The sequence below is a fragment of the Natrix helvetica genome (assembly GCF_964273705.1).
Source record: "Natrix helvetica genome assembly, chromosome: Z".
Lineage (NCBI taxonomy): Eukaryota > Metazoa > Chordata > Lepidosauria > Squamata > Natricidae > Natrix > Natrix helvetica.
The window spans coordinates 10,162,071-10,182,439 of NC_138554.1; the positions used below are offsets into that span (position 1 = coordinate 10,162,071).

At 40.5% G+C, this 20,369-nt stretch overlaps 1 protein-coding gene across 1 annotated transcript in view; it reads left to right on the forward strand.

Moving 5' to 3' along the window:
* Positions 1-611: 611 nt before the first annotated feature.
* LOC309401078 (alpha-N-acetylneuraminide alpha-2,8-sialyltransferase-like) overlaps positions 612-20,369 on the forward strand; it is a 43,639-nt gene continuing 23,881 nt past the window's right edge. The window contains exons 1-2 of the mRNA XM_081970022.1: positions 612-849; positions 17,599-17,756. Of these exons, the coding sequence (XP_081826148.1) occupies positions 17,662-17,756 (95 nt within the window). The 5' untranslated portion in view covers positions 612-849; positions 17,599-17,661. The remainder of the gene's footprint in view (positions 850-17,598; positions 17,757-20,369) is intronic.

The following is a 20,369-nucleotide window of genomic DNA, read 5'->3' on the forward strand; positions in this document are numbered from 1 at the left end:
AAGAGCAACAAAGAGGATTAGGGGACTGGAGACTAAAACATATGAAGGAAGCTTGCAGGAACTGTATATGTCTAGTTCAATGAAAAGAAGGACTAGGGGAGACATGATAGCAGTCTTCCAATATCTCAGGGGTTGCCACAAAGAAGAGAGAGTCAAACTATTCTCCAAGGCACCTGAGGGTAGAACCAGAAGCAATGGGTGGAAACTAATCAAGGAGAGAAGCAACTTAGAACTGAAGAGAAATTTCCTGACAGTTAGAACAATTAATCAGTGGAACAGAAGTTGCCTCCAGAAGTTGTGAATGCCCCAACACTGGAAGTCTTTAAGAAGATGTTGGATAGCTATTTGTCTGAAACGGTATAGGGTTTCCTGCCTATGCAGGGGGTTGGACCTCCAAGGTCCTTTCCAACTCTGCTCTTGTGTTGTATTGTATTGTATTGTATTAGTCCAACATTTCCTTGCTTCTGCAAGGGAAAGAAGAAAAGCTATGAAATGAAGGAGCTTCCCTTCTCTTTAAGGGAGATAAACCCCCAATCCTGACAACCTCACTTCCTGATGCCAAAACCCACCCACACACACACATACACACACCCCTCCCAAGAAGTCACCTACATTTTGTAGGCCGAGGCCTAAGCAGCTACAACGGCAGACGCAGAAGTAGCTGGAGAAGAAACACTCCGTCGTTACTACCGACTTTTACCAGCAGGAGAAGCAGCAGATTTTCCTACTGACTTTTCCTCTTACGCTTTGCAACTTACTCTTCCCCTTGCTTCATCTTTCTGACCACCAGTGAGCCCATCTTTCTATTGTTTTAGCACAGGGGCCAGCCAGTTTTGCAGGAAAGACAAGGTGAGCCAAAATTAATGGAGAACCCCCCCCTCACCCCACACCCCCATATATTGCAATAGTGACAGTTGGGGTTGTGTTGTTTTTTTGCCTTGCTTCTCTTCTCATCCCAGGCCTGGAAAGGCATAACAGTGTCTCCTGAAATGGAGGAAGCGAAAGAGTGTATAATTAAATATGCTTAAGGTCTTTGGTTACGACGTACAGGATCAATGGGGAAAAAAAATATTTCATTTATCCCTATTCTGCCTTTATTATTATTATTTTTTTTGCAAATTAAGGCAATGAACAATATCCGAGACACTTTCCTCCTATTTCCCCCCCCCCATACACACACAAACAATAATAACAACAACCCTGCAAGGTGGTTTGTATTGAGACAAGAGACTGGTCTCCAAAGTCACCTAGCTTCTTTCATGGCTAAGGCAGGATTTGAACTCGCAGCCGCCCACTTCCTTAGCGTGATGCCTTCCCCACTAGACCCAATACGTGGCCCGAAAGACTGAAATTCGCATGTAGGCTTTTAATTGAGATTTGACAAAATGATGGTTTTTGTTAGCAAAAGAAACTTTCCACCTTAGAATATATATATATAAAGGTACTTCAAATCTAAGTTGGAAATGTGAAAAACATGAAGGGGTCATTTTTTAGCACCCCTTCCTGACAAAGGCCAGGGAAATTTGGGGTTCAAATCCACGTTTGAAAAGAATGGAATAATTAATGTAGTAGTGGGCAAAACCTTTGGGGGAAAGTGTATAGTGTTCTTGAGGATTGATGGCTGATAACATCACTTTTTTTGGAGGAGTGCCATAAAATTATATATCAATGGAAAAATAATTTAGTCAAGAATGTAATGCAGTAACGTTTATGAAGGATTTGCTATTCGAACAGCAGTTATAAAGAAGAAAAGCGAAACGCATAGAAAAAAACGAGGTCTAAAAATCATCACCATAGAAAAAAGGAGATATACAAAAATTATCACTATGTCAGGTAACCTTTAGCATGAATTACGATCTTACAATGTCTTCCCATGGAGTGAACCAAGTCTTTTAGTTCTGCAGCTGTTATAATGTGAAACCAAGATTGAATGATTGCTTCTATTAACTAGGTTTTATTGCTGGCTATAAAAGGCTATCACGTTTCACAGAATACAGATAATTGAACAAAGTTTGTTGCATTACATTCTTGATTACATTATCTTTCCATTGATATAGAATTTATGGTACTACTTAAAACAAAAAGTAGTTTTATTAGCCATCAAACCTCAAAAAATACACTTTTCCCAAGAGGTTTCTACAATTTTGGCCTCTACTATATACAACTGAAATCAGACATTTTTCTGCTGGACAGACAACTGGAAAAGATTTACTGGTAATTGGTTTTGTGCACAGCAGCTGCAGTGAGATTTTTATTTATTTATTTGTAAAATTTATAAGCCGGCCGTTTTACCGTGTGATAAGCTTACAACATTCTATTATTGTACTTGTAATGTAAGATTATTGGGTGAATTAAAAATAGAAAGGCTTTGAAACACCCACAAGGAAGGAAAGGTTGCTGAAGACGACAAAATTTGTAGTAAGGGCAAAAATTAACCTGTTTGATTAAGGAAAAGACAGCAACTAATGTATATTTATTACTGAGTGGAAACCATTTATGGATTTTTTGCTGAAAACCAGGAGGAAAAATGAACTTGTCGTTGATGGGATTAATGCTTAGAAAGGGTAGAATATGGAAAGAAATGAGCCATGTTCTAACCTTGCATAGAGGATAAAATATACAGGAAATACATTTTAAAAGGCTGTAAAGGAGATCAGAAATCTTTCTTCCTTCCTTCCTTCCTTCCTTCCTTCCTTCCTTCCTTTTTTCCCCCTTCCCTATTTACTTATCCTTTTGGCTTCGCTTTACTTTTTATTAATTTATTTACTTGAGACTCTTTTTACTTTGCGAAAAATAATTTAAAAAATAAAAGAGGGACTGGGAGCAGGAGACAATTTCAGGAAGAAGGGTAATGACACCCACCCAACCCCATCAAATTGTTGCTGGGAGGAAGGATAATTAAGAGGGCCCCCAGATATATAAACAGTATGCATATTATTACAAGTGTTTTCATTATATTTAGATCTTAGTATACTTTTTTTCCCGGTATGTGTGTATGTATTTTACTACATCTGGCCTTATGGCTGAAATAAACAATTTGGCTTATTTTTGATTTGAGTTTTTGAAAGGAAACACAAACTGTTTATGTTTCTTGGACAAAATTTACAAAGAAAAACTAAAAAAAAAAATTACTTAGGCCTACTTCAGAAGTGGTATTCAGGCGGTTCTCTCCGGTTCAGATGAAAGTAAGTGAATCCCCCCCGTCCCCGCTGGAATCCCACCCTATATATGAAACTACTTTTCCAGCCTCAGAAAGATTGGTTTTTCAATCACTGTGTTTTTCTAACAAATCGTTATTTTCAAGAATGTATACGAGTGATAATACAGAATCACTGTTTGTTTGTTTGTTTGTTTTTATTGGATTTATATGCCGCCCTTCTCCCAAAGGACTCAGGGCAGCGTACAACATTAAAAAACACACATCCCAAAAGTTAAAAAGAAATTAAATACATATCCCCCCCCCAAAAAAAAAACACAACTGAATTTATAAGACAATGCATTTAAAAATGAGTTAAAATTAACAGGCCAGGCTTGCTGGAAAAGCCAACTTTTTAGGGCGCGTCGGAAGGACCGGAGGTCAGGGATTATGCGAAGCTCCTGGGGCAGCTCATTCCAGAGGGAAGGCGCTCCCACCGAGAAGGCTCTCCCCCTGGGGGTCACCAGCAGACGCTGTCTGGCCGACGGCACCCTGATCACAACATTTTCAAATGTCATCCAACAATATATGGCAGGTGTATGATTGGCATCGATTGACAGATACAGTATGATGATCCTACATCTGAAGGGGCCGAATCTAAACCATTAGCTAAAATCAGGAAATCCATTAATTAACATAGTTCTAGTTGATGGACGAAGGAAAGAAAGAAAGAATGAACAAAGACACAATTCGCAGAATTTATTTTGGTGGGTTCATCTATTCATTCATGAGATTTACAGCTCACCTGGCCACATTTGAGTGTTTGAGGCCACCACAGTCCGATGATAGAAATTTCCTTCATTTATTCCAGAAACTAGTGTTTATTTCCTGCAAAAAAGACACTCCAAGGAGAATAATGGATTTGCTTAACGGCTACCATCTTTACTGCTTTTAGAATACAATACAATAGCAGAGTTGGAAGAGTTGGAAGGGACCTTGGAGGTCTTCTAGTCCAACCCCCTGCCTAGGCAGGAAACCCTATACCGTTACCGTCAGACAAATGGCTATCCAACATCTTCTTAAAGACTTCCAGGGTTAGGACATTCACAACTTCTGGAGGCAAGCTGTTCCACTGATTAATTGTTCAAACTGTCAGGAAGTTTCTCCTCAGTTCTAAGTTGCTTCTCTCCTTGATTAGTTTCCACCCATTGCTTCTTGTTCTGCCCTCAGGTGCCTTGGAGAATAGTTTGACTCCCTCTTCTTTGTGGCAACCCCTGAGATATTGGAAGACTGCTATCATGTCTCCCCTAGTCCTTCTTTTCATTGAACTAGACATATACAGTTCCTGCAAGCGTCCTTCATATGTTTTAGTCTCCAGTCTCCTAATCCTCTTTGTTGCTCTTCTCTGCACTCTTTCTAGAGTCTCCACATCTTTTCTACATCGTGGTTACCAAAATTGAATGCAGTATTCCAAGTGTGGCCTTACCAAGGCCTTATAAAGTAGTATTGACGCTTCACGTGATCTTGATTCTATCCCTTTGTTTATGCAGCCTAGAAATATGTTAGCTTTTTTGGCAGCTGCTGCACACGGCTGGCTCATATTTAAATGGTTGTCCACGAGGACTCCAAGATCCCTCCCACAGTTGAGCAAGGTACCACCTATACCAGCGATGGTGAACCTTTTTTGGCTCACATGCCATAAGTGGGGGGAGCGCAGGGGGGTCGTTTGCAGACGTGCCGCACCCATAATGCAATGTGCGACACCCACCCCCTGTGCGCATGCGCCCACTACAGGCGCGACCTCCCATTTTTGCATGCTTTTTCCAACCTCCCCAGGCTCCAGAGGCTTTATTGGAGCATGGGGAGGGCAAAAACAGCCTCCCCTACCCCCCCCCAAAGCCCTCCGGAGGCTTCAGAGACCTTCAGGAGGCTTCCCTGGAGCCTCCGAAGCAGTCAAAACGACCCTCCGAGCAAACCGGAAGTCTCCGGTTTGCTCGGAGGGTCGTTTTAAGCGCTCCGGAGGCTTCAGGGACCTTCAGGAAGCTTCCCTGAAGCCTCCGGAGCAGTCAAAACGACCCTCCGAGCAAACAGGAAGTCCGTTCCCGAAAGTTCCGGTTTGCCCGTAGGGCCGGTTTTTTGCGCTCCGGAGGCTTCAGGGAAGCTCATTTCGCCCTCCCCAGGCTCCTATAAAACCTCTGGAGCCTGGGGAGGGCGAAAAATGGCTTTAAAAAAGGGTGAACTCAGCTGGCCAGCGCACGTATGCGCGCTGGCCAGTTGACAGGGCAGTGCCTCGCGTGCCCTGACAAATGGCTCCGCGTGCCACCTGTGGCATGCGTGCCATAGGTTCGCCATCACTGACCTATACTGTACCTGTGCATTTCGTTTTTCTTGCCATTTGTTTAAGGATACTCACCCCCCCCCCAACACCCCGAAAAATATAAAGATTGGACACAGTCACTTTTATGACTTAAGGCATAAACTGCAGGTTCAATTACGGTTGCAAATCGAAAATTACCTCTATAAAAAATGTCTTCTACGGCTCTTTTTTCTAAACTTTTTTCATAACAAAGCCGGACTTGGTCTTGATTCTTTCTGCGGCTTAATTTTATTTGACACTAACCAATAACCCAGCATTGTCCGGGTATTTATTTATTTAAAGGGGGAAAATGTCTGAACCAAACGTAATTTCTTTTTTAAAAAAATACATTTTACAATTTTCACCCCCCTTACCCTTCCCTCTTCCCACCCTCCCTCCCCCAGACCTCCCAGAGCAAGATACAGGGTATAAACATTTAACAACCATGCGCTAACATAAGTTAACTAATTTTAACATGTTACTATTCTTGTGCTTTAACTCCCCCTTTATTAAACTAACTTTAACGTTCTTTATGCCTTCATTCATAAGCTAACTGGATTTTTTTAGTCCGGTATTTGTTTTGAATATAGTCAATCCATCTTCTCCAATCCAGTTTGTACTTCTCATCCGAATGGTCCTTCAAATACGCTGAAATTTTGGCCATCTCTGATAAGTTTACTAGTTTTAACGTCCATTCTTGGATAGTAGGCAACTCTTCCTTCTTCCAGTATTGCGCCCCCAACAATCTTGCAGCCGTCGTTAGGTTCAAGTTCAGATTAGTCTCTATAACAGTACAGTCTGAAACTATGCCTAACAAAAACAACTGGGGTGTGAACTTTATCCTCTCTTTCAAAATATTTTGAATAACCCACCATATTTTTATCCAAAATGCTTTAACTTTTTTACAAGTCCACCAAATATGGTAGTACATGGCACCAGCACAGTCACATCTTCAACATTTAGATTGTAGCTTCGGATACATACAGGCTAGCCTTTTTGGATCTAAATGCCATCTGTACAACATCTTGTAGAAATTCTCTCTCAAGTTCTGAGTTTCTGTAAATTTTACATTTCTTACCCAAATCTCTTCCCATGTTTCCATCATTATTGGTTCTTCAAAATTTTGTGCCCATTTTATCATACAATCTTTAACCAATTCTGTTTCTGAGTCTATTTCTATCAATACATTATACAACCTTTTTATGTGCATTTGACCCTGATCCCTGATTTGTTTTATCAAGTTATCCTCATTTTGAATAATACTGGATTTCTGGTCTTTTTTCCATCTGGCCTGTAACTGACCATACTGGAACCAGGTTTGAATTACCCTTTCATCTCTTAGTGCATTCAAAGATTTCAACTGCAGTGTACCTCTATCCATACTAAGGAGTTCTGCATATGTAGTTAGATCTTGTTTTTGTTCTATACTTATATTCTCTATAGCATGTCTAGGCACCCCCCCACATAGGTATTTTGTCGTTTAACCTATATTGATATTTTTTCCACACATGCAGTAAGGCATTCCTTAAAATATGACTTTTAAAGATCTTGTCGGCCTTCTTGTTGTATATTAAATAAGCATGCCAGCCATATACCAAATCATAACCCTCAATATTCAATATTCTATCCTCTGTTAGGTTAATCCAATCGCTAATTGTAGTAAAACTGCTGCTTCATAGTATAATTTTAAGTTAGGCATTTTTAAGCCTCCTCTTTCACGTATATCTTGCATTGTTTTAAGTTTTATTCTCGGTTTCTTTCCTGCCCAAACAAAGTTGTTAATACCTTTCTGCCATTCTTCCAAATTTGCGTCTTTTTAAAGTATTGGTATCATTTGAAAGAGGAATAGAAACTTAGGCAAAACATTCATTTTAACTGCTGCTATCCTTCCCAGCAAAGACAATTGTAGTTTTTTCCAATTATTCATTTCTCCCTATGCCATAGGTTCATAATTGTACTTATATAATTTCCCATTTGAGGTTGTAATATAAATTCCTAAATATTTAACCTTTTTTACTATCTCACATCCTGTTACTCTTTCTAATTCTTTTTTTTTTTTGGTTTGTAGTCATATTTTTAGCTATCATCTTTGTCTTCCCTAGATTTACTTTGAACCCTGATACTTGACCATATTGGTTAATTATATTCATTAGACCTATAACTGATTCCCCGGGCTGAGTTAAAGTTACAACCAAGTCATCTGCAAATGCTCTCACTCTATATTCGTAGTGCCTAATCTTAATTCCTTGTAGTTCATCAGACCCACATATTCTGTTCAATAACAACTCCAGGGTTAAAATAAACAATAATGGAGACAAGGGACACCCCTGTCTTGTTCCTTTTTCAATTTTAAAAGATTCTGTTAAGCCTCCATTAACTATAATTTGTGCTGTATGTTTCTGGTATATTGCTTTGTTAGATTGCATGAAATGCTCTCCAAACTGCCTCTTTTGTAGTATTTTTATTAGAAATTGCCAATTGACTTGGTCGAATGCTTTCTCCGCATCTAAGAATAGAAGCACTGCCGGGACTTGGTTATACTTTCCCAAGTATTCCATTATATTAATGATTTGTCTTACATTACTTTTCATTTGCCTTCCCTGTATAAAAGCAGACTGATCATTGTGAATTGCTTGTTGCGCAATTGGTATTAATCTATTTACCAATATTTTAGCAAAAATTTTGTAGTCTGTATTAAGTAATGAAATAGGCCTGTAGTTTTTTGGCTGGGTAAGATCCTGTTCCTCTTTTGGAATCAATGAAATAAAAGCTGTTTTCCAAGATGGTGGGACCCTGCCTTCCATTTGAATTTTATTAAATAGTTCCCTAAGAGGTTCCATCATTTCTAGTTGTAACTTTTTATAATAAACTGCTGCCAGGCCATCTGTGCCAGGCGCTTTGCCGATTTTTAACTGCTTAATTGCCAGGAGGATTTTCTCTACAGTTACAAGTTGATTCAATCTTCCCCTTTGCTCATCTGTAAGTATAGGAATTTTCTCTTTCTCCAAATATCGGTCTATATCTGACCCTTGTATTTTGTCACCAGCATAGAGTCTGGTGTAAAATTCTAAAAAAGTCTTTTTAATCATATCCTGTTGGAAAACTTCTTTCCCTTTATATTCTACTTTCTCTATATTTCGGAATCTTTGTTTTTTCCTTAACATATATGCTAGCCATCGACCTGGTTTATTGGCATTACAAAAAGTGTTATGTTTAGCATATAGAAAATTAGTGGCTATCTGGTCCGACATTAACATATTGAACTGCCCTCGCAATAAAGTAATTATCTCTTTTATCTTCTTGTCATCTGGTTTAGACATTAACTCCTGCTCTTTTTTTTTAATCTCTTCCTCTAATTCCCTTTGTTTCTCCCTTTATCTGCACCTATAAACATTGTTCAGATTTATTAAGACGCCTCTCATGTATGCTTTACTTGCGTCCCAAACCATTTCCATTGATATCCCCTTATGCATATTAAAAGCAAAATATTCTTTCAATAGTTTTTTACATTCCGTAACATTTTTCTCATATCTAAATAGATTTTCATTTAATCTCCAAGACCTCCTGGGTCGGTCTCCATATTCAAGTTCCATCCAGACCGGGCTGTGATCTGTTAAAGTTCTCGGGCATATCTTAGTCTTCTTTACCCTGGAAAAAAGATCATTTGTAATTAGTATAAAATCAATTCTGGAAAGGGATTGGTGCCTATCAGAAAAAAAAGTAAAATCCTGTTCTTTAACATTCCGTTCTCTCCAGATATCCCTCAATTCAAAGTCATCCACCATATCAAAAAAAGATTTAGGTAATCTTGTTCGTGTTTGGGTATTTTGCAAAAGCCTCTTCTTGCCTTGAGCAGGATCCAGTACTCCATTCCAATCGCCCAGTAAAACGCAGGATCTGTAACCCCATTGTGTTAATTTGGTGTGAAGCAACTTATAAAATTTTTCTTGTTGTTGATTGGGAGCATATATTCCTGTTAAGAGTATTTTCTTTCCTTCTATTAATAGTTCAATTGCAATATATCTGCCTTGAGGATCTGCTTCAATTAATTCAGCCTTTAAGGCTTTTCTTAAATATATAACTATACCATTTTTCTTCTCCAGAGCAGATGCTACAAAATGCGATCCCAGTCTTGCATTCATCAAATATTTCTGGTCCTGTGTTCTAATGTGTGTTTCTTGTAAGCAAATTACATCATTTTTAAATTGTTTCAAGTAGTGAAATATTTTTTTCCTTTTTTGTGATGAATTTAAGCCATTGACATTCCATGTTAGAAATTTAGTTGTCATCTTTAGCACACTGAAGCTTTTTAAGAGCTGCCTGGAAATCTTGCTGGGATTTCACCTTCGGTCTAGCTCCTCCCACTGCTTCTGTGCTCATGTTTATATTATCTCGAGTTGCCATCTGGGCTTGTTGAGACATTAATTCTTGTTCTTTACGTTTAGTAGCCGCACGGGTTTGTCTCTGTTCCATAATTTCTTCTGTTTCCTGCAGCAAACTCACAACCCCAATTTGTTCCTGGTTATCTTGCTGCCTGGGGTCCTCTGTCTCTTTTCTTTCTTTGGGACCTGGAGATGGAGGGCATTCTGCCTTTAGTACCATACTATAGAAATCTTTTGCCTTCCAAACAGAGTTGAGGGATGTCTTTCTCCCATGTAGTTCACCACCAATCCGGCTGGGGTCTCCCATCTGTATTGAATCTGGCGCTTTCTAAGTTTGTCCACTAGAAATGCATAATCCTTTCTAGATCTCAACATTTTGGGGGGGATTTCCTTCAGTACTATCACATCTTGACCTGCCACTTGCAGTTTGTTTTTGTAGGTTGCTTGCAATATTTCATTCCTAATTTTCCTGGTGACAAAATAGATTACGATATCTCTTGGCAGTTGTCTTTGTCTGGCAATCCATGAATTAACGCGGTAAATTTTGTCAATTTGCCAGAGGCATTCGGCCTTTGGCTCCCCAGTTAATTGGACAAGAGCATCTGCAAAAATCTCTCTTAAGTCTTCTTGAGTATGTTTCTTCAACCCTCTTATCCTCAGGGCAAATTCCATTGTTCTATATTGCATCATCATAAGCTCCGCCTCTGACTTATCAATTTTAATTTGTGCCTCCACAAGTTTGTTATCCAACTTTGTATTAGCCTCATTAATTTCTTCTACCTTCTCATTAAGAGATGCCACGTAGCCAAATAATCCTTTAAGTGCCTCAACTATATCCTCCCTTATCTCTTGGTTACGTGTTTGAATTAAATCCTTAGTTCCAGATATTTCGTCAGAGACATCTTTAAAGGCACTTGTAATTTTCCCCTCCAAGACAATTGCCTGTTCTTTTAATGCATTTTGTAAGTTATTTTGTAGAGCCTCCAGTGTCAGGGTTTGTGATTGTGTTTCCACCGGAGGTAATAAAGTTTGCAACTTTGAAGTTTGCACTGGCGAACTGCCCACACTTTTTGAAGCATTGAATTTTGTCTGCTTAGAGGCCATTTCAAAATATTCAGATCAAGCTTTTAAACAGCCAATTTATTCAGTCCAAAAAGTCCAGCTATTCTTTGAAGTCTTTCAGCCACACTAACAGGCACTTAACAAGTGCTAATCAGTTTTCCACTTCACTTTCGTTTTCAACACACCCTTTATTACTCCAGCGCCATTTTTTAAAAAAAGAAGTTCCTTTTAAGTTTAGAGAAAGAGATATAATCTACGGAGTTAAGGCTTGTACTTGCAATTTGTTGACCTCCTGATTTGCTCTGCCTGCTTCTTATTCAGATGTAGAATAAACTTGAAATTGCAGGTGTGGACGCTGCCTTTTGTTCTGCAAATGCAGAAGCGTCCTGTGATGAGGAGATTGTCAGGCTTCCTGGGGAGTTCGCACCTTTCACACCACAGAATTGCTCTGGGGCAGCTGGGCGCCTCTACCCTCTGCCAGACAGCTCACTTCCCCCACTTTTCCTGAGGGGGAGGTTTTCAAACTGCTGGACAGCTGATTTATGCTATCCTAGCAGCTTGTTACTCAAACACGGGCTGGCGTTCCCGAGGGAGCGTCTTCCAAGGACAGCGGTGCCACCGAAAGTTCCCAAACGTAATTTCTAATGTTGGATTTTCCCCCTTACTAGAGGGAGCCCCCTTGTGGAGTATTGTGAAGTCGTTACCATGGCAACTCCACTGCGCTGTACGGTAGAAGCCATTTTAAGGCACAACAGGCTATATCTTAACAGAACACATACCCCGAGGGCTGTTAGGGGTGTCTTACCCGCACAGTATTTTTTTTCCCAGAAAATAAGTCATCTGTGTACCAAGTTTGGTTGAAATTGCTCGAGGCATTCCAGAGTTATGCTGGAAAATACACACACACACACACACACACACACACACAGAGCCATTTATATACATATAGATTAGACTGGAGCTTTGGTTATCATTGGTTGTGGTCTGGTGTTGGTTAAATTGCAAAGAACAATGAATGAAACACGGCCATTGACAATGCCTGTCTTTTGTTTTTTGTTTATTTCCGAAGAAACTTGTGAGTTTTCTTTTCGCTCTGAGACGGGAATCTTTAAATCCGATTATGCAGGTCGTCCTCGACTTACGACCACAATCGAGCCCCAAGCTTCCATTGTTAAGGAAGACAATTGTTACGTCCCATTGTATGACCTTTCTGGCCACGGTTGTTACGGAAATCACTACAGTTATTAAAAATGGTTAAGTGAATCTGGCTTCCCCATTGACTTCGTCAGAAGGTCCCAATAGGTGATCGCATGACCCCGGGACACTGCAACCCATGATAAATAACATGTCAGTTGCCAAGCTTCTGAATTTTTAATCATGTGACCATGGGAATACTGCGAGGATCACAAGTATGATAAATGGTCATAAATCACCTGCTTTTAGGGCTGTTGTACCTTTGAACATTCACTGAATGAACGGTTGTAAGTCGAGGACTACCTTTGTATTCTTTGTGATGGGAATAAATGAGCATTTCTGAGCATGAGCTCAGGAAGCTCAAACTGGCCAATGAGCTGCTGATTCAGTTCTGCACATGAATGGTTGAGCCTGTCATCTGCACCCCCATAACTGTCTGACTCTACAACCCAACAAGAGTTCAACAGATAGATAGAACTGCGAAAAAACAATTGCTACCAACCTGCCTTCCACTGAGGACCTGCATACTACACGAGTCAAAAAGAGAGCTGTGAAAATATCTACAGACCCTTCACATCCTGGACATCAATTGTTTCTGTAGACGTTATACAATGGTTATGTACAGACATGCGCAGCAAACTGCCAATGAGGCAGCCGGGAGAGAACGGCCAAAATCTCACCATATCACCTGGGTATAGGAACCCCCAGACTCTATACTTTAAATCAGTAATATGTCCTTAATAAGCACTTTGATTAAACTCTGATCTCTTTCTTCCTCAAAATTGTTACAAATTTTAGTGGAACAGTGTGGTAAGACGCTGTAAAGGAGGGGCACATAAAAGCCAAGTGTGAGTGTAAGATAGAACAGAGGTGAAATTGCCGATAGCTTAAGACATGATAGGAACTTCTCTTTTTGTATTTTTCCTATGTACTTCTCTGTTTGTAACATTCCAAAATGAACTTCTTTTCGAAATGTCATGTTTGTCTTGTGTATGGAAACGCCTTGAGAATGCTCAGTGTGGAACACGGCATAAAAGTAGCGTCCTGGGTGGAGCCCAGGCAGTTCAGATTTTGGTGTGTGAACACGCTGAACTCGATGCATCAATAAACCTGTTCCTCTTGCACCTTCATGGTCTCATGTCCTGTTTTTATTGAGCATTGTTGGCGCAAGGCTCAACCTGCTGCAACACCATGATCTCAGTAACCGGTTTACCTCAATACAATAGCAGAGTTGGAAAGGACCTTGGAGGTCTTCTAGTCAACTCCCTGCCTAGGCAGGAAACCCTATACCGTTTCAGACAAATGGCTATCCAACATCATCTTTAAGACTTCCAGTGTTGGGGCATTCACAACTTCCGGAGGCAAGCTATTCCACTGATTAATTGTTCTAACTGTCAGGAAGTTTCTCGTCAGTTCTAAGTTGCTTCTCTCCTTGATTAGTTTCCACCCATTGCTTGTTGTTCTGCCCTCAGGTGCCTTGGAAAATAGCTTGACTCCCTCTTCTTTGTGGCAACCCCTGAGATATTGGAACACTGCTATCATGTCTCCCCTAGTCCTTCTTTCTATTAAGCTAGACATACCAAGTTCCTGCAACAGTTCTTCATATGTTTTAGCCTCCAGTCCACTAATCATCTTTGTTGCTCTTCTCTGCACTCTTTCTAGAGTCTCCACATCTTTTCTACATCGTGGCGACCAGAACTGAATGCAGTATTCCAAGTGTGGCCTTACCAAGGCATTATAAAGTGGTATTAACCCTTCACGTGATCTTGATTCAATCTCTCTGTTGATGCAGCCTAGAACTGTGTTGGCTTTTTTGGCAGCTGCTGCACACAGCTGGCTCCTATTTAAATGGTTGTCCACTAGGACTCCAAGATCCCTTTCACAGTTACTACTGTTGAGCAAGGTACCACCTATACTGTACCTGTGCATTTCGTTTTTGTTACCTAAATGTAGAACCTTACTCTTTTCACCATTGAATTTCATTCTATTACATAGTGCCCAATGTTTGTCAAGATCCTTCTGTATCTTAAGCCTATCTTCTGGAGTGTTGGCTATTCCTGTCAGCTTGGTGTCATCTGCAAATTTGATGAGTTCCCCATTTATTCCCTCATCCAAATCATTGATGAAGATGTTGAAGAGTACTGGGCCCAAAACAGAGCCTTGGGGTACTCCACTGCATACTTCCCTCCATGTAGATGCAGTTCCATTGAGGACTACACGTTGAGTGCGGTTGGTCAGCCAGTTACGAATCCATCTGGTGGTGATGCTGTCCAACCCACATTCTTCTATTTTATCTAGTAGTAGGTTATGGTCTACCTTATCTCAACATCTATGACTTCACCTAATTATTAGAACCAGTCAGTACCAGGAACTATTGTGTTATGTTAAGCCTTTACCTTGGCTGGGATGGTCTTAAGAGATTGACAAGAATGATGTACCAATAAGATGCTGTTGCTACCTATGCTCTTGCTTTGCTTGTTGAAACTGTATAAAAGCCGGATAAACTCTGCGTAAGGCAAACAGACATTTTGGACACCACCTGCTGTGATGGATTTCTGAGACCAACATCTGGCACCCAAAGCAGGGACAAGGACACCCTACGGGGCAGCAACCGCCAACATACTTACCGCCCGTCTGGAACAGACGCCAAGGTGCGCTAATCATCCTAGAGGACCCCTTGGAGGTGGGTATGGGTTGTAGTCTATCTCACCAGCAGCAATTACATGTACAAGAACTTAGCTTCTTGTTACAGAAGTCAGGTGTTGCAACACCTGAGACAGAGATAAGGAAGCTAGTTGGTGAGATAGGGAAACATTGCCTTTGGTATCCCGAACGAGGAACACTTCGTTTACCTGATGGATGCAATTGCTTTATATACTCCGTAGCAGTTCCTGAGAATATAACGTGCGCAAAAGTAGTTAATTGTACATCTTCAAGTAAAAAGCCTCACTGTCTTCATGTTAGTTCACCTGCTTTAAACAGTACAGCTTTTGAGGAGGTTTTCGTTCACTTTGCTTATGTTTAGCTCCTGCAAGGATGTTTTTTTTTACATACGGCCAAGAAACTTTTAATTATATTCCTGCTAATATTAGTGAAGCACAGCGTTGCCTCAGCCGGTTAATTCCTGTTTTGCTTTCCAAATAGCAACTTCATTCAAGTCGTTCTCGACGCGGAGTCACGCTAGACAGTACTTGTGACTCTGCTTGATAAAGTAGCATATGTGGCATTGGCTGAATTTACAGTGGGTGTGCCAGCGCTGGCTGCTCGCGCTCATCTTAACATTAACGCTGTTGCATGTAATTTGGCAACAATAAATTAATGCTCCTTTTTTAGGTATTTTAGTAATTGTGTTGTTTCAATCTTTCGGATGATTTATGAACCATCCAGCACCAGTCCAATATTTTACACAATTTGGCCTCTGATTTGAAAATTGATACTTTAGGATCTTGGTGGGAAAGCTTTTGGGCTTGGTTGCCCACAGGCTTATTGGGAAATGTCATACACTATTTAATCATTATTTGTGTTATTTTACAATACAATAGCAGAGTTGGAAGGGACCTTGGAGGTCTTCTAGTCCAACCCCCTGCCTAGGCAGGAAACCCTATACCGTTTCAGACAAATGGCTATCTAATATCTTCTTAAAGACTTCCAGTGTTGGGGCATTCACAACTTCTGGAGGCAACTTCTGTTCCACTGATTAATTGTTCTAACCGTCAGGAAGTTTCTCCTCAGTTCTAAGTTGCTTCTCTCCTTGATTAGTTTCCACCCATTGCTTCTTGTCCTACCCTCAGGTGCCTTGGAGAATAGTTTGACTCGCTCTTCTTTGTGGCAACCCCTGAGATATTGGAAGACTGCTATCATGTCTCCCCTAGTCCTTCTTTCTCTTTAAGCTAAACATACCCAGTTCCTGCAACCGTTCTTCATATGTTTTAGTCTCCAGTCCCCTAATCATCTTCGTTGCTCTTCTCTGCACTCTTTCTAGAGTCTCCACATCTTTTCTACATCATGGTGACCAAAACTGAATGCAGTATTCCAAGTGTGGCCTTACCAAGGCATTATAAAGTGGTATTAACCCTTCACGTGATCTTGATTCTATCCCTCTGTTTATGTAGCCTAGAAATGTGTTGGCTTTTTTGGCAGCTGCTGCACACGGTTGGCTCCTATTTAAATGGTTGTCCACTAGGACTCCAAGATCCCTCTCACAGTTACTACTACTGAGCAAGGTATTTTGATTGGTGGGTGCTGTTTTGTTCAGTGTCTTTCCTTCCTTTGCAAAATATATGTATCACAGCTTTTTGCTCTAAAACCCTCTTCCATACTGCCTCAGGGTCAAGTATATGCCCTGTATAAGCTATTGTAAGGATGTTCTTCTTTTGATTATGATTCTTTTATTAACCCTTCTTACGATGCCTTGTCTAACAAACTAAAATAGAGTTGAGATGTAGAGGTTATACAAAGGTTATGTACAGACATGCGCAGCAAACTGCCATGATCTCAGTAACCGGTTACCTCAACATCTATGACCTCACCTAATTAGTAGAACCAGTCAGTACCAGGAACTATTGTCTTATGTGAAGCCTTTACCTTGGCTGGGATGGTCTTAGAGATTGACAAAGAGAATGTACCAATAAGATGCTGTTGCTACCTATGCTCTTGCTTTGCTTGTTGATACTGTATAAAAGCCAAATAAACTCTGCGTAAGGTAGACAGACATTTTGGACACCACCTGCTGTGATGGATTTCTGAGACCAAAAGTTTCACCTTCTATCCTCAAAACGCCGTTGTAGAGCATTGCACCCCAGAACAACTAGACCCAAGGACAGTTTTTCTCCCCACGCCATCACTCTGCTAAACAACCCTATTCCCACAATACTGTCAAATTATTTACTAAGATTGTATTACTATTATTCTTCTCATCCTTCCTATTACCTATCTCCTCCTACTTATGATGACGACCTTGTTGCTTGTATCTTTACGATTTATTTTTCTTCATTTACTTTCCTAATATGATTTGATTGCTTTTTTAGTATTCTATGACTATCATTAAGTGTTGCATCTTATGAGTCTTGATTAATGTATTTTTATGTAAACCTAGAGACAATTTATGTGTCCAGTCACAATTGGCGAATAAAGAATTCTATTCTATTCCATTCCATTCCCTTTCTTATTCTGTTCTGTTCTACTCTACTCTGCTCTGCTCTACTCTACTCTACTCTACTCTACTCTACTCTACTCTACTCTACTCTACTCCCTATTCTACTCTACTCTACTCTACTCCCTATTCTATTCCATTCCATTCTATTCTATTCCCTTTCTTGTTCTGTTCTGTTCTACTCTACTCTACTCTACTCTACTCTACTCTACTCTACTCCACTCCACTCCTCCATTCTAGCAGGTAAGATACACTCTCAAACAGTTCTTATTTTTAATTAATCCATGTTTTCTGTGCAATTTTTGTGTCTCCAAAGAGCCTAATTTTCTGAGAGTGACGGCATTAGAAGAGTGAAAACTGGTCACCACTTCCTTCTATCATGTTCGCCAACATATGTCTGAGAAAGCAGAAATTAGCATTGGCCGTTCTCTTATTTCTCGGCGGCATTATTGTGCTACGGGAGCAATTCAAACAGTGAGTATTGTCTATGAGTTTGCATTCCTTTGAACAAACTGGCTAGGAAGCCACCATTTTTTTTTCATCAGACATTTTTAGTGTCTGTACAATACAGATAGTCCTTGACTTTACAACGGTTTATTTAGTGACCTTTCGAAGCTACAACGGGATTGAAAAATGTCACAAGACTGGCGATCGCAGGAGCCCCATGGTCATGTGATCAAAATTCCAACGCTTGGCAACTGACTCATACCTATGACGGTTGCGGAGTCCCACGATCATGCAATCCCCCCCCTTGTGTGACCTTCCGACAAGCAAAGTCAATGGGGAAGCCAGATTGAGTTAACGACAGTGTGACTCACTTAACCGTTGCAGCGCTTCACTTAACAACCGGGGCAAGAAAGGCCGTGAAATGCGGCTAAATTCGCTTAACCAATGTCTCACTTCCCAACAGAAGTCTTGGGCTCCATTGTGGTCATACGTGGAGGTTGCGCGATCCTCCTTTTTACGACCTTCCAACAGGCACCGTCAACGGGGAGGCCACATTTGCTGAACCACCGTGTTAGTAAATTATCGGCCGACCGATTCACTTGACAGGGGTGGCAAGGAAGGCTGTAAAATGGGGCACAGTGTTCGTTTAGCGGTGGAAATTTGGGACTCGGTGGTGGTTGTTAAGTCCAAGGACTAGCCATATGAATATAAGAGTTGCGTTTCTGCTAATTTGAGGTGTGGCATAAATATTGGATTATTCATCCGATGGTAGTTTGAAGGGTTAGTTGTTGGTTGTTCTCTGGGGCAAATTCTTCTCCGTCTGGGGAATCGCCCTGGGTGAAATCAAAAGGGCATCTCCTTTCATAGGCTTCCTTATTTATCGATTAAATCCACTCTTAAAACTTGAAGTGCTTTTTTAAATGACAAGGGCAAGAGGCGAGAGGTGGGTTCTTCAGTTCAATTCAATTCAAGCCAGTTAACCCGCCATCCTCTTTTCCTCTATCCTTTCTAGAAAAAAGGTCCAGTTAGACAAAAAAGTTACATGCCAGAAAGTGAATCAGGTTTTTAAAACAATGGATTTCTTAGGAAGGTGAGTTTGATGGGGGAAGATTTTCCAGCCCAAATGACTGAATTGCCTACAGTTATTTGTTTTGCTTGCTTTATCATTTACTATTTAATAACCTGGCATTGCCCTGGTATTTATAGACGTCGAAGTGTTTGTCTGACAGGGAGTCATTGAGAAGGGCCTTTCTTCCCCCTACTCCCATGCCCATCATCCCTGCCCACTCCCTTCCCCCTCCCGTGCACTCCTCTTTCCCACCCTGTCTACGATCCTGGCACTTTGCCCCAAATCCATCAGGTCCATGGGAGGGCGAATGTCACAGCTGGCTTTCCAGAGGAAGCGGTGAAGGAACTGACATCACAAACAATTGCCGCTCTAGGACGCTGCACTTACTCTCCTTAATGGCCCAGGCGTTCCAGAGTTATGCTGGAACACAAGCACACTGGTGCAGACACACATACCCCAGGGGTGTCTCCCCCCCCCCAAGTATTTGTTTCCAGAAGGTAAGTCATCTGTGTACCAAGTTTGGTTGAAATTGCTCGAAGCGCTCCAAAGTTATGCTGGAACATACATACATACATACAGCCTTTATATATATATAAAGGCTGTATATACGATAGATAGATGGATGGATGGATGGATGGATGGATGGATGGATGGATGGATGGATGGACGGACGGACGGACAGACAGACATAGCTAGACAGAGTTACAGCTAGACAGACATAGATAAATAGATATAGCTAGAGAGATAGATGATAGATATAGTGAGATAGATAGTGGATAGATAGATGATAGATAGATAGATAGATAGATAGATAGATAGATAGATAGATAGATAGATAGATAGATGATAGATAGATAGATAGATAGATAGATAGATAATGATAGATAGAGGATAGAGATAGATGATAGATGATAGAGAGAGAGAGAGAGAGAGATGATAGATAGAGGATAGAGATAGATAGATAGATAGATAGATAGATAGATAGATAGATAGATAGATAGATAGATAGATAGATAGATGATAGAGATAGATAGATAGATAGATAGATAGATAGATAGATAGATAGATAGAGGATAGAGATAGAGAGAGAGAGAGAGAGAGAGAGAGAGAGAGGATGGAGATATATGGATAGATAGATAGATAGATAGATAGATAGATAGATAGATAGATGGATGGATAGATGGATAGATAGAGAGAGAGAGAGAGAGAGAGAGATGATAGAGGATAGAGGATAGATAGATAGTGGATAGATAGATAGATAGATAGATAGATAGATAGATAGAGGATAGTTAGATGGATGGATGGATGGATGGATGGATGGATAGATAGATAGATAGATAGATAGATAGATAGATAGATAGATGATATAGATATAGATATGGATATAGAAGATTTATCGGACTGATATAGCTACCTTTCTCAAACCTGGCTGGGGAATTCTGGGAGTTGAAGTCCCCCCAGATCAGAAACAACCCTGTTTTAAGAGTCTTAATTAAAATAGAATGCCCCCCCCCCATTCTAATTAAGTTTCATACATAGAAATTATTTATTGGAGTATAGTTGGTGATACG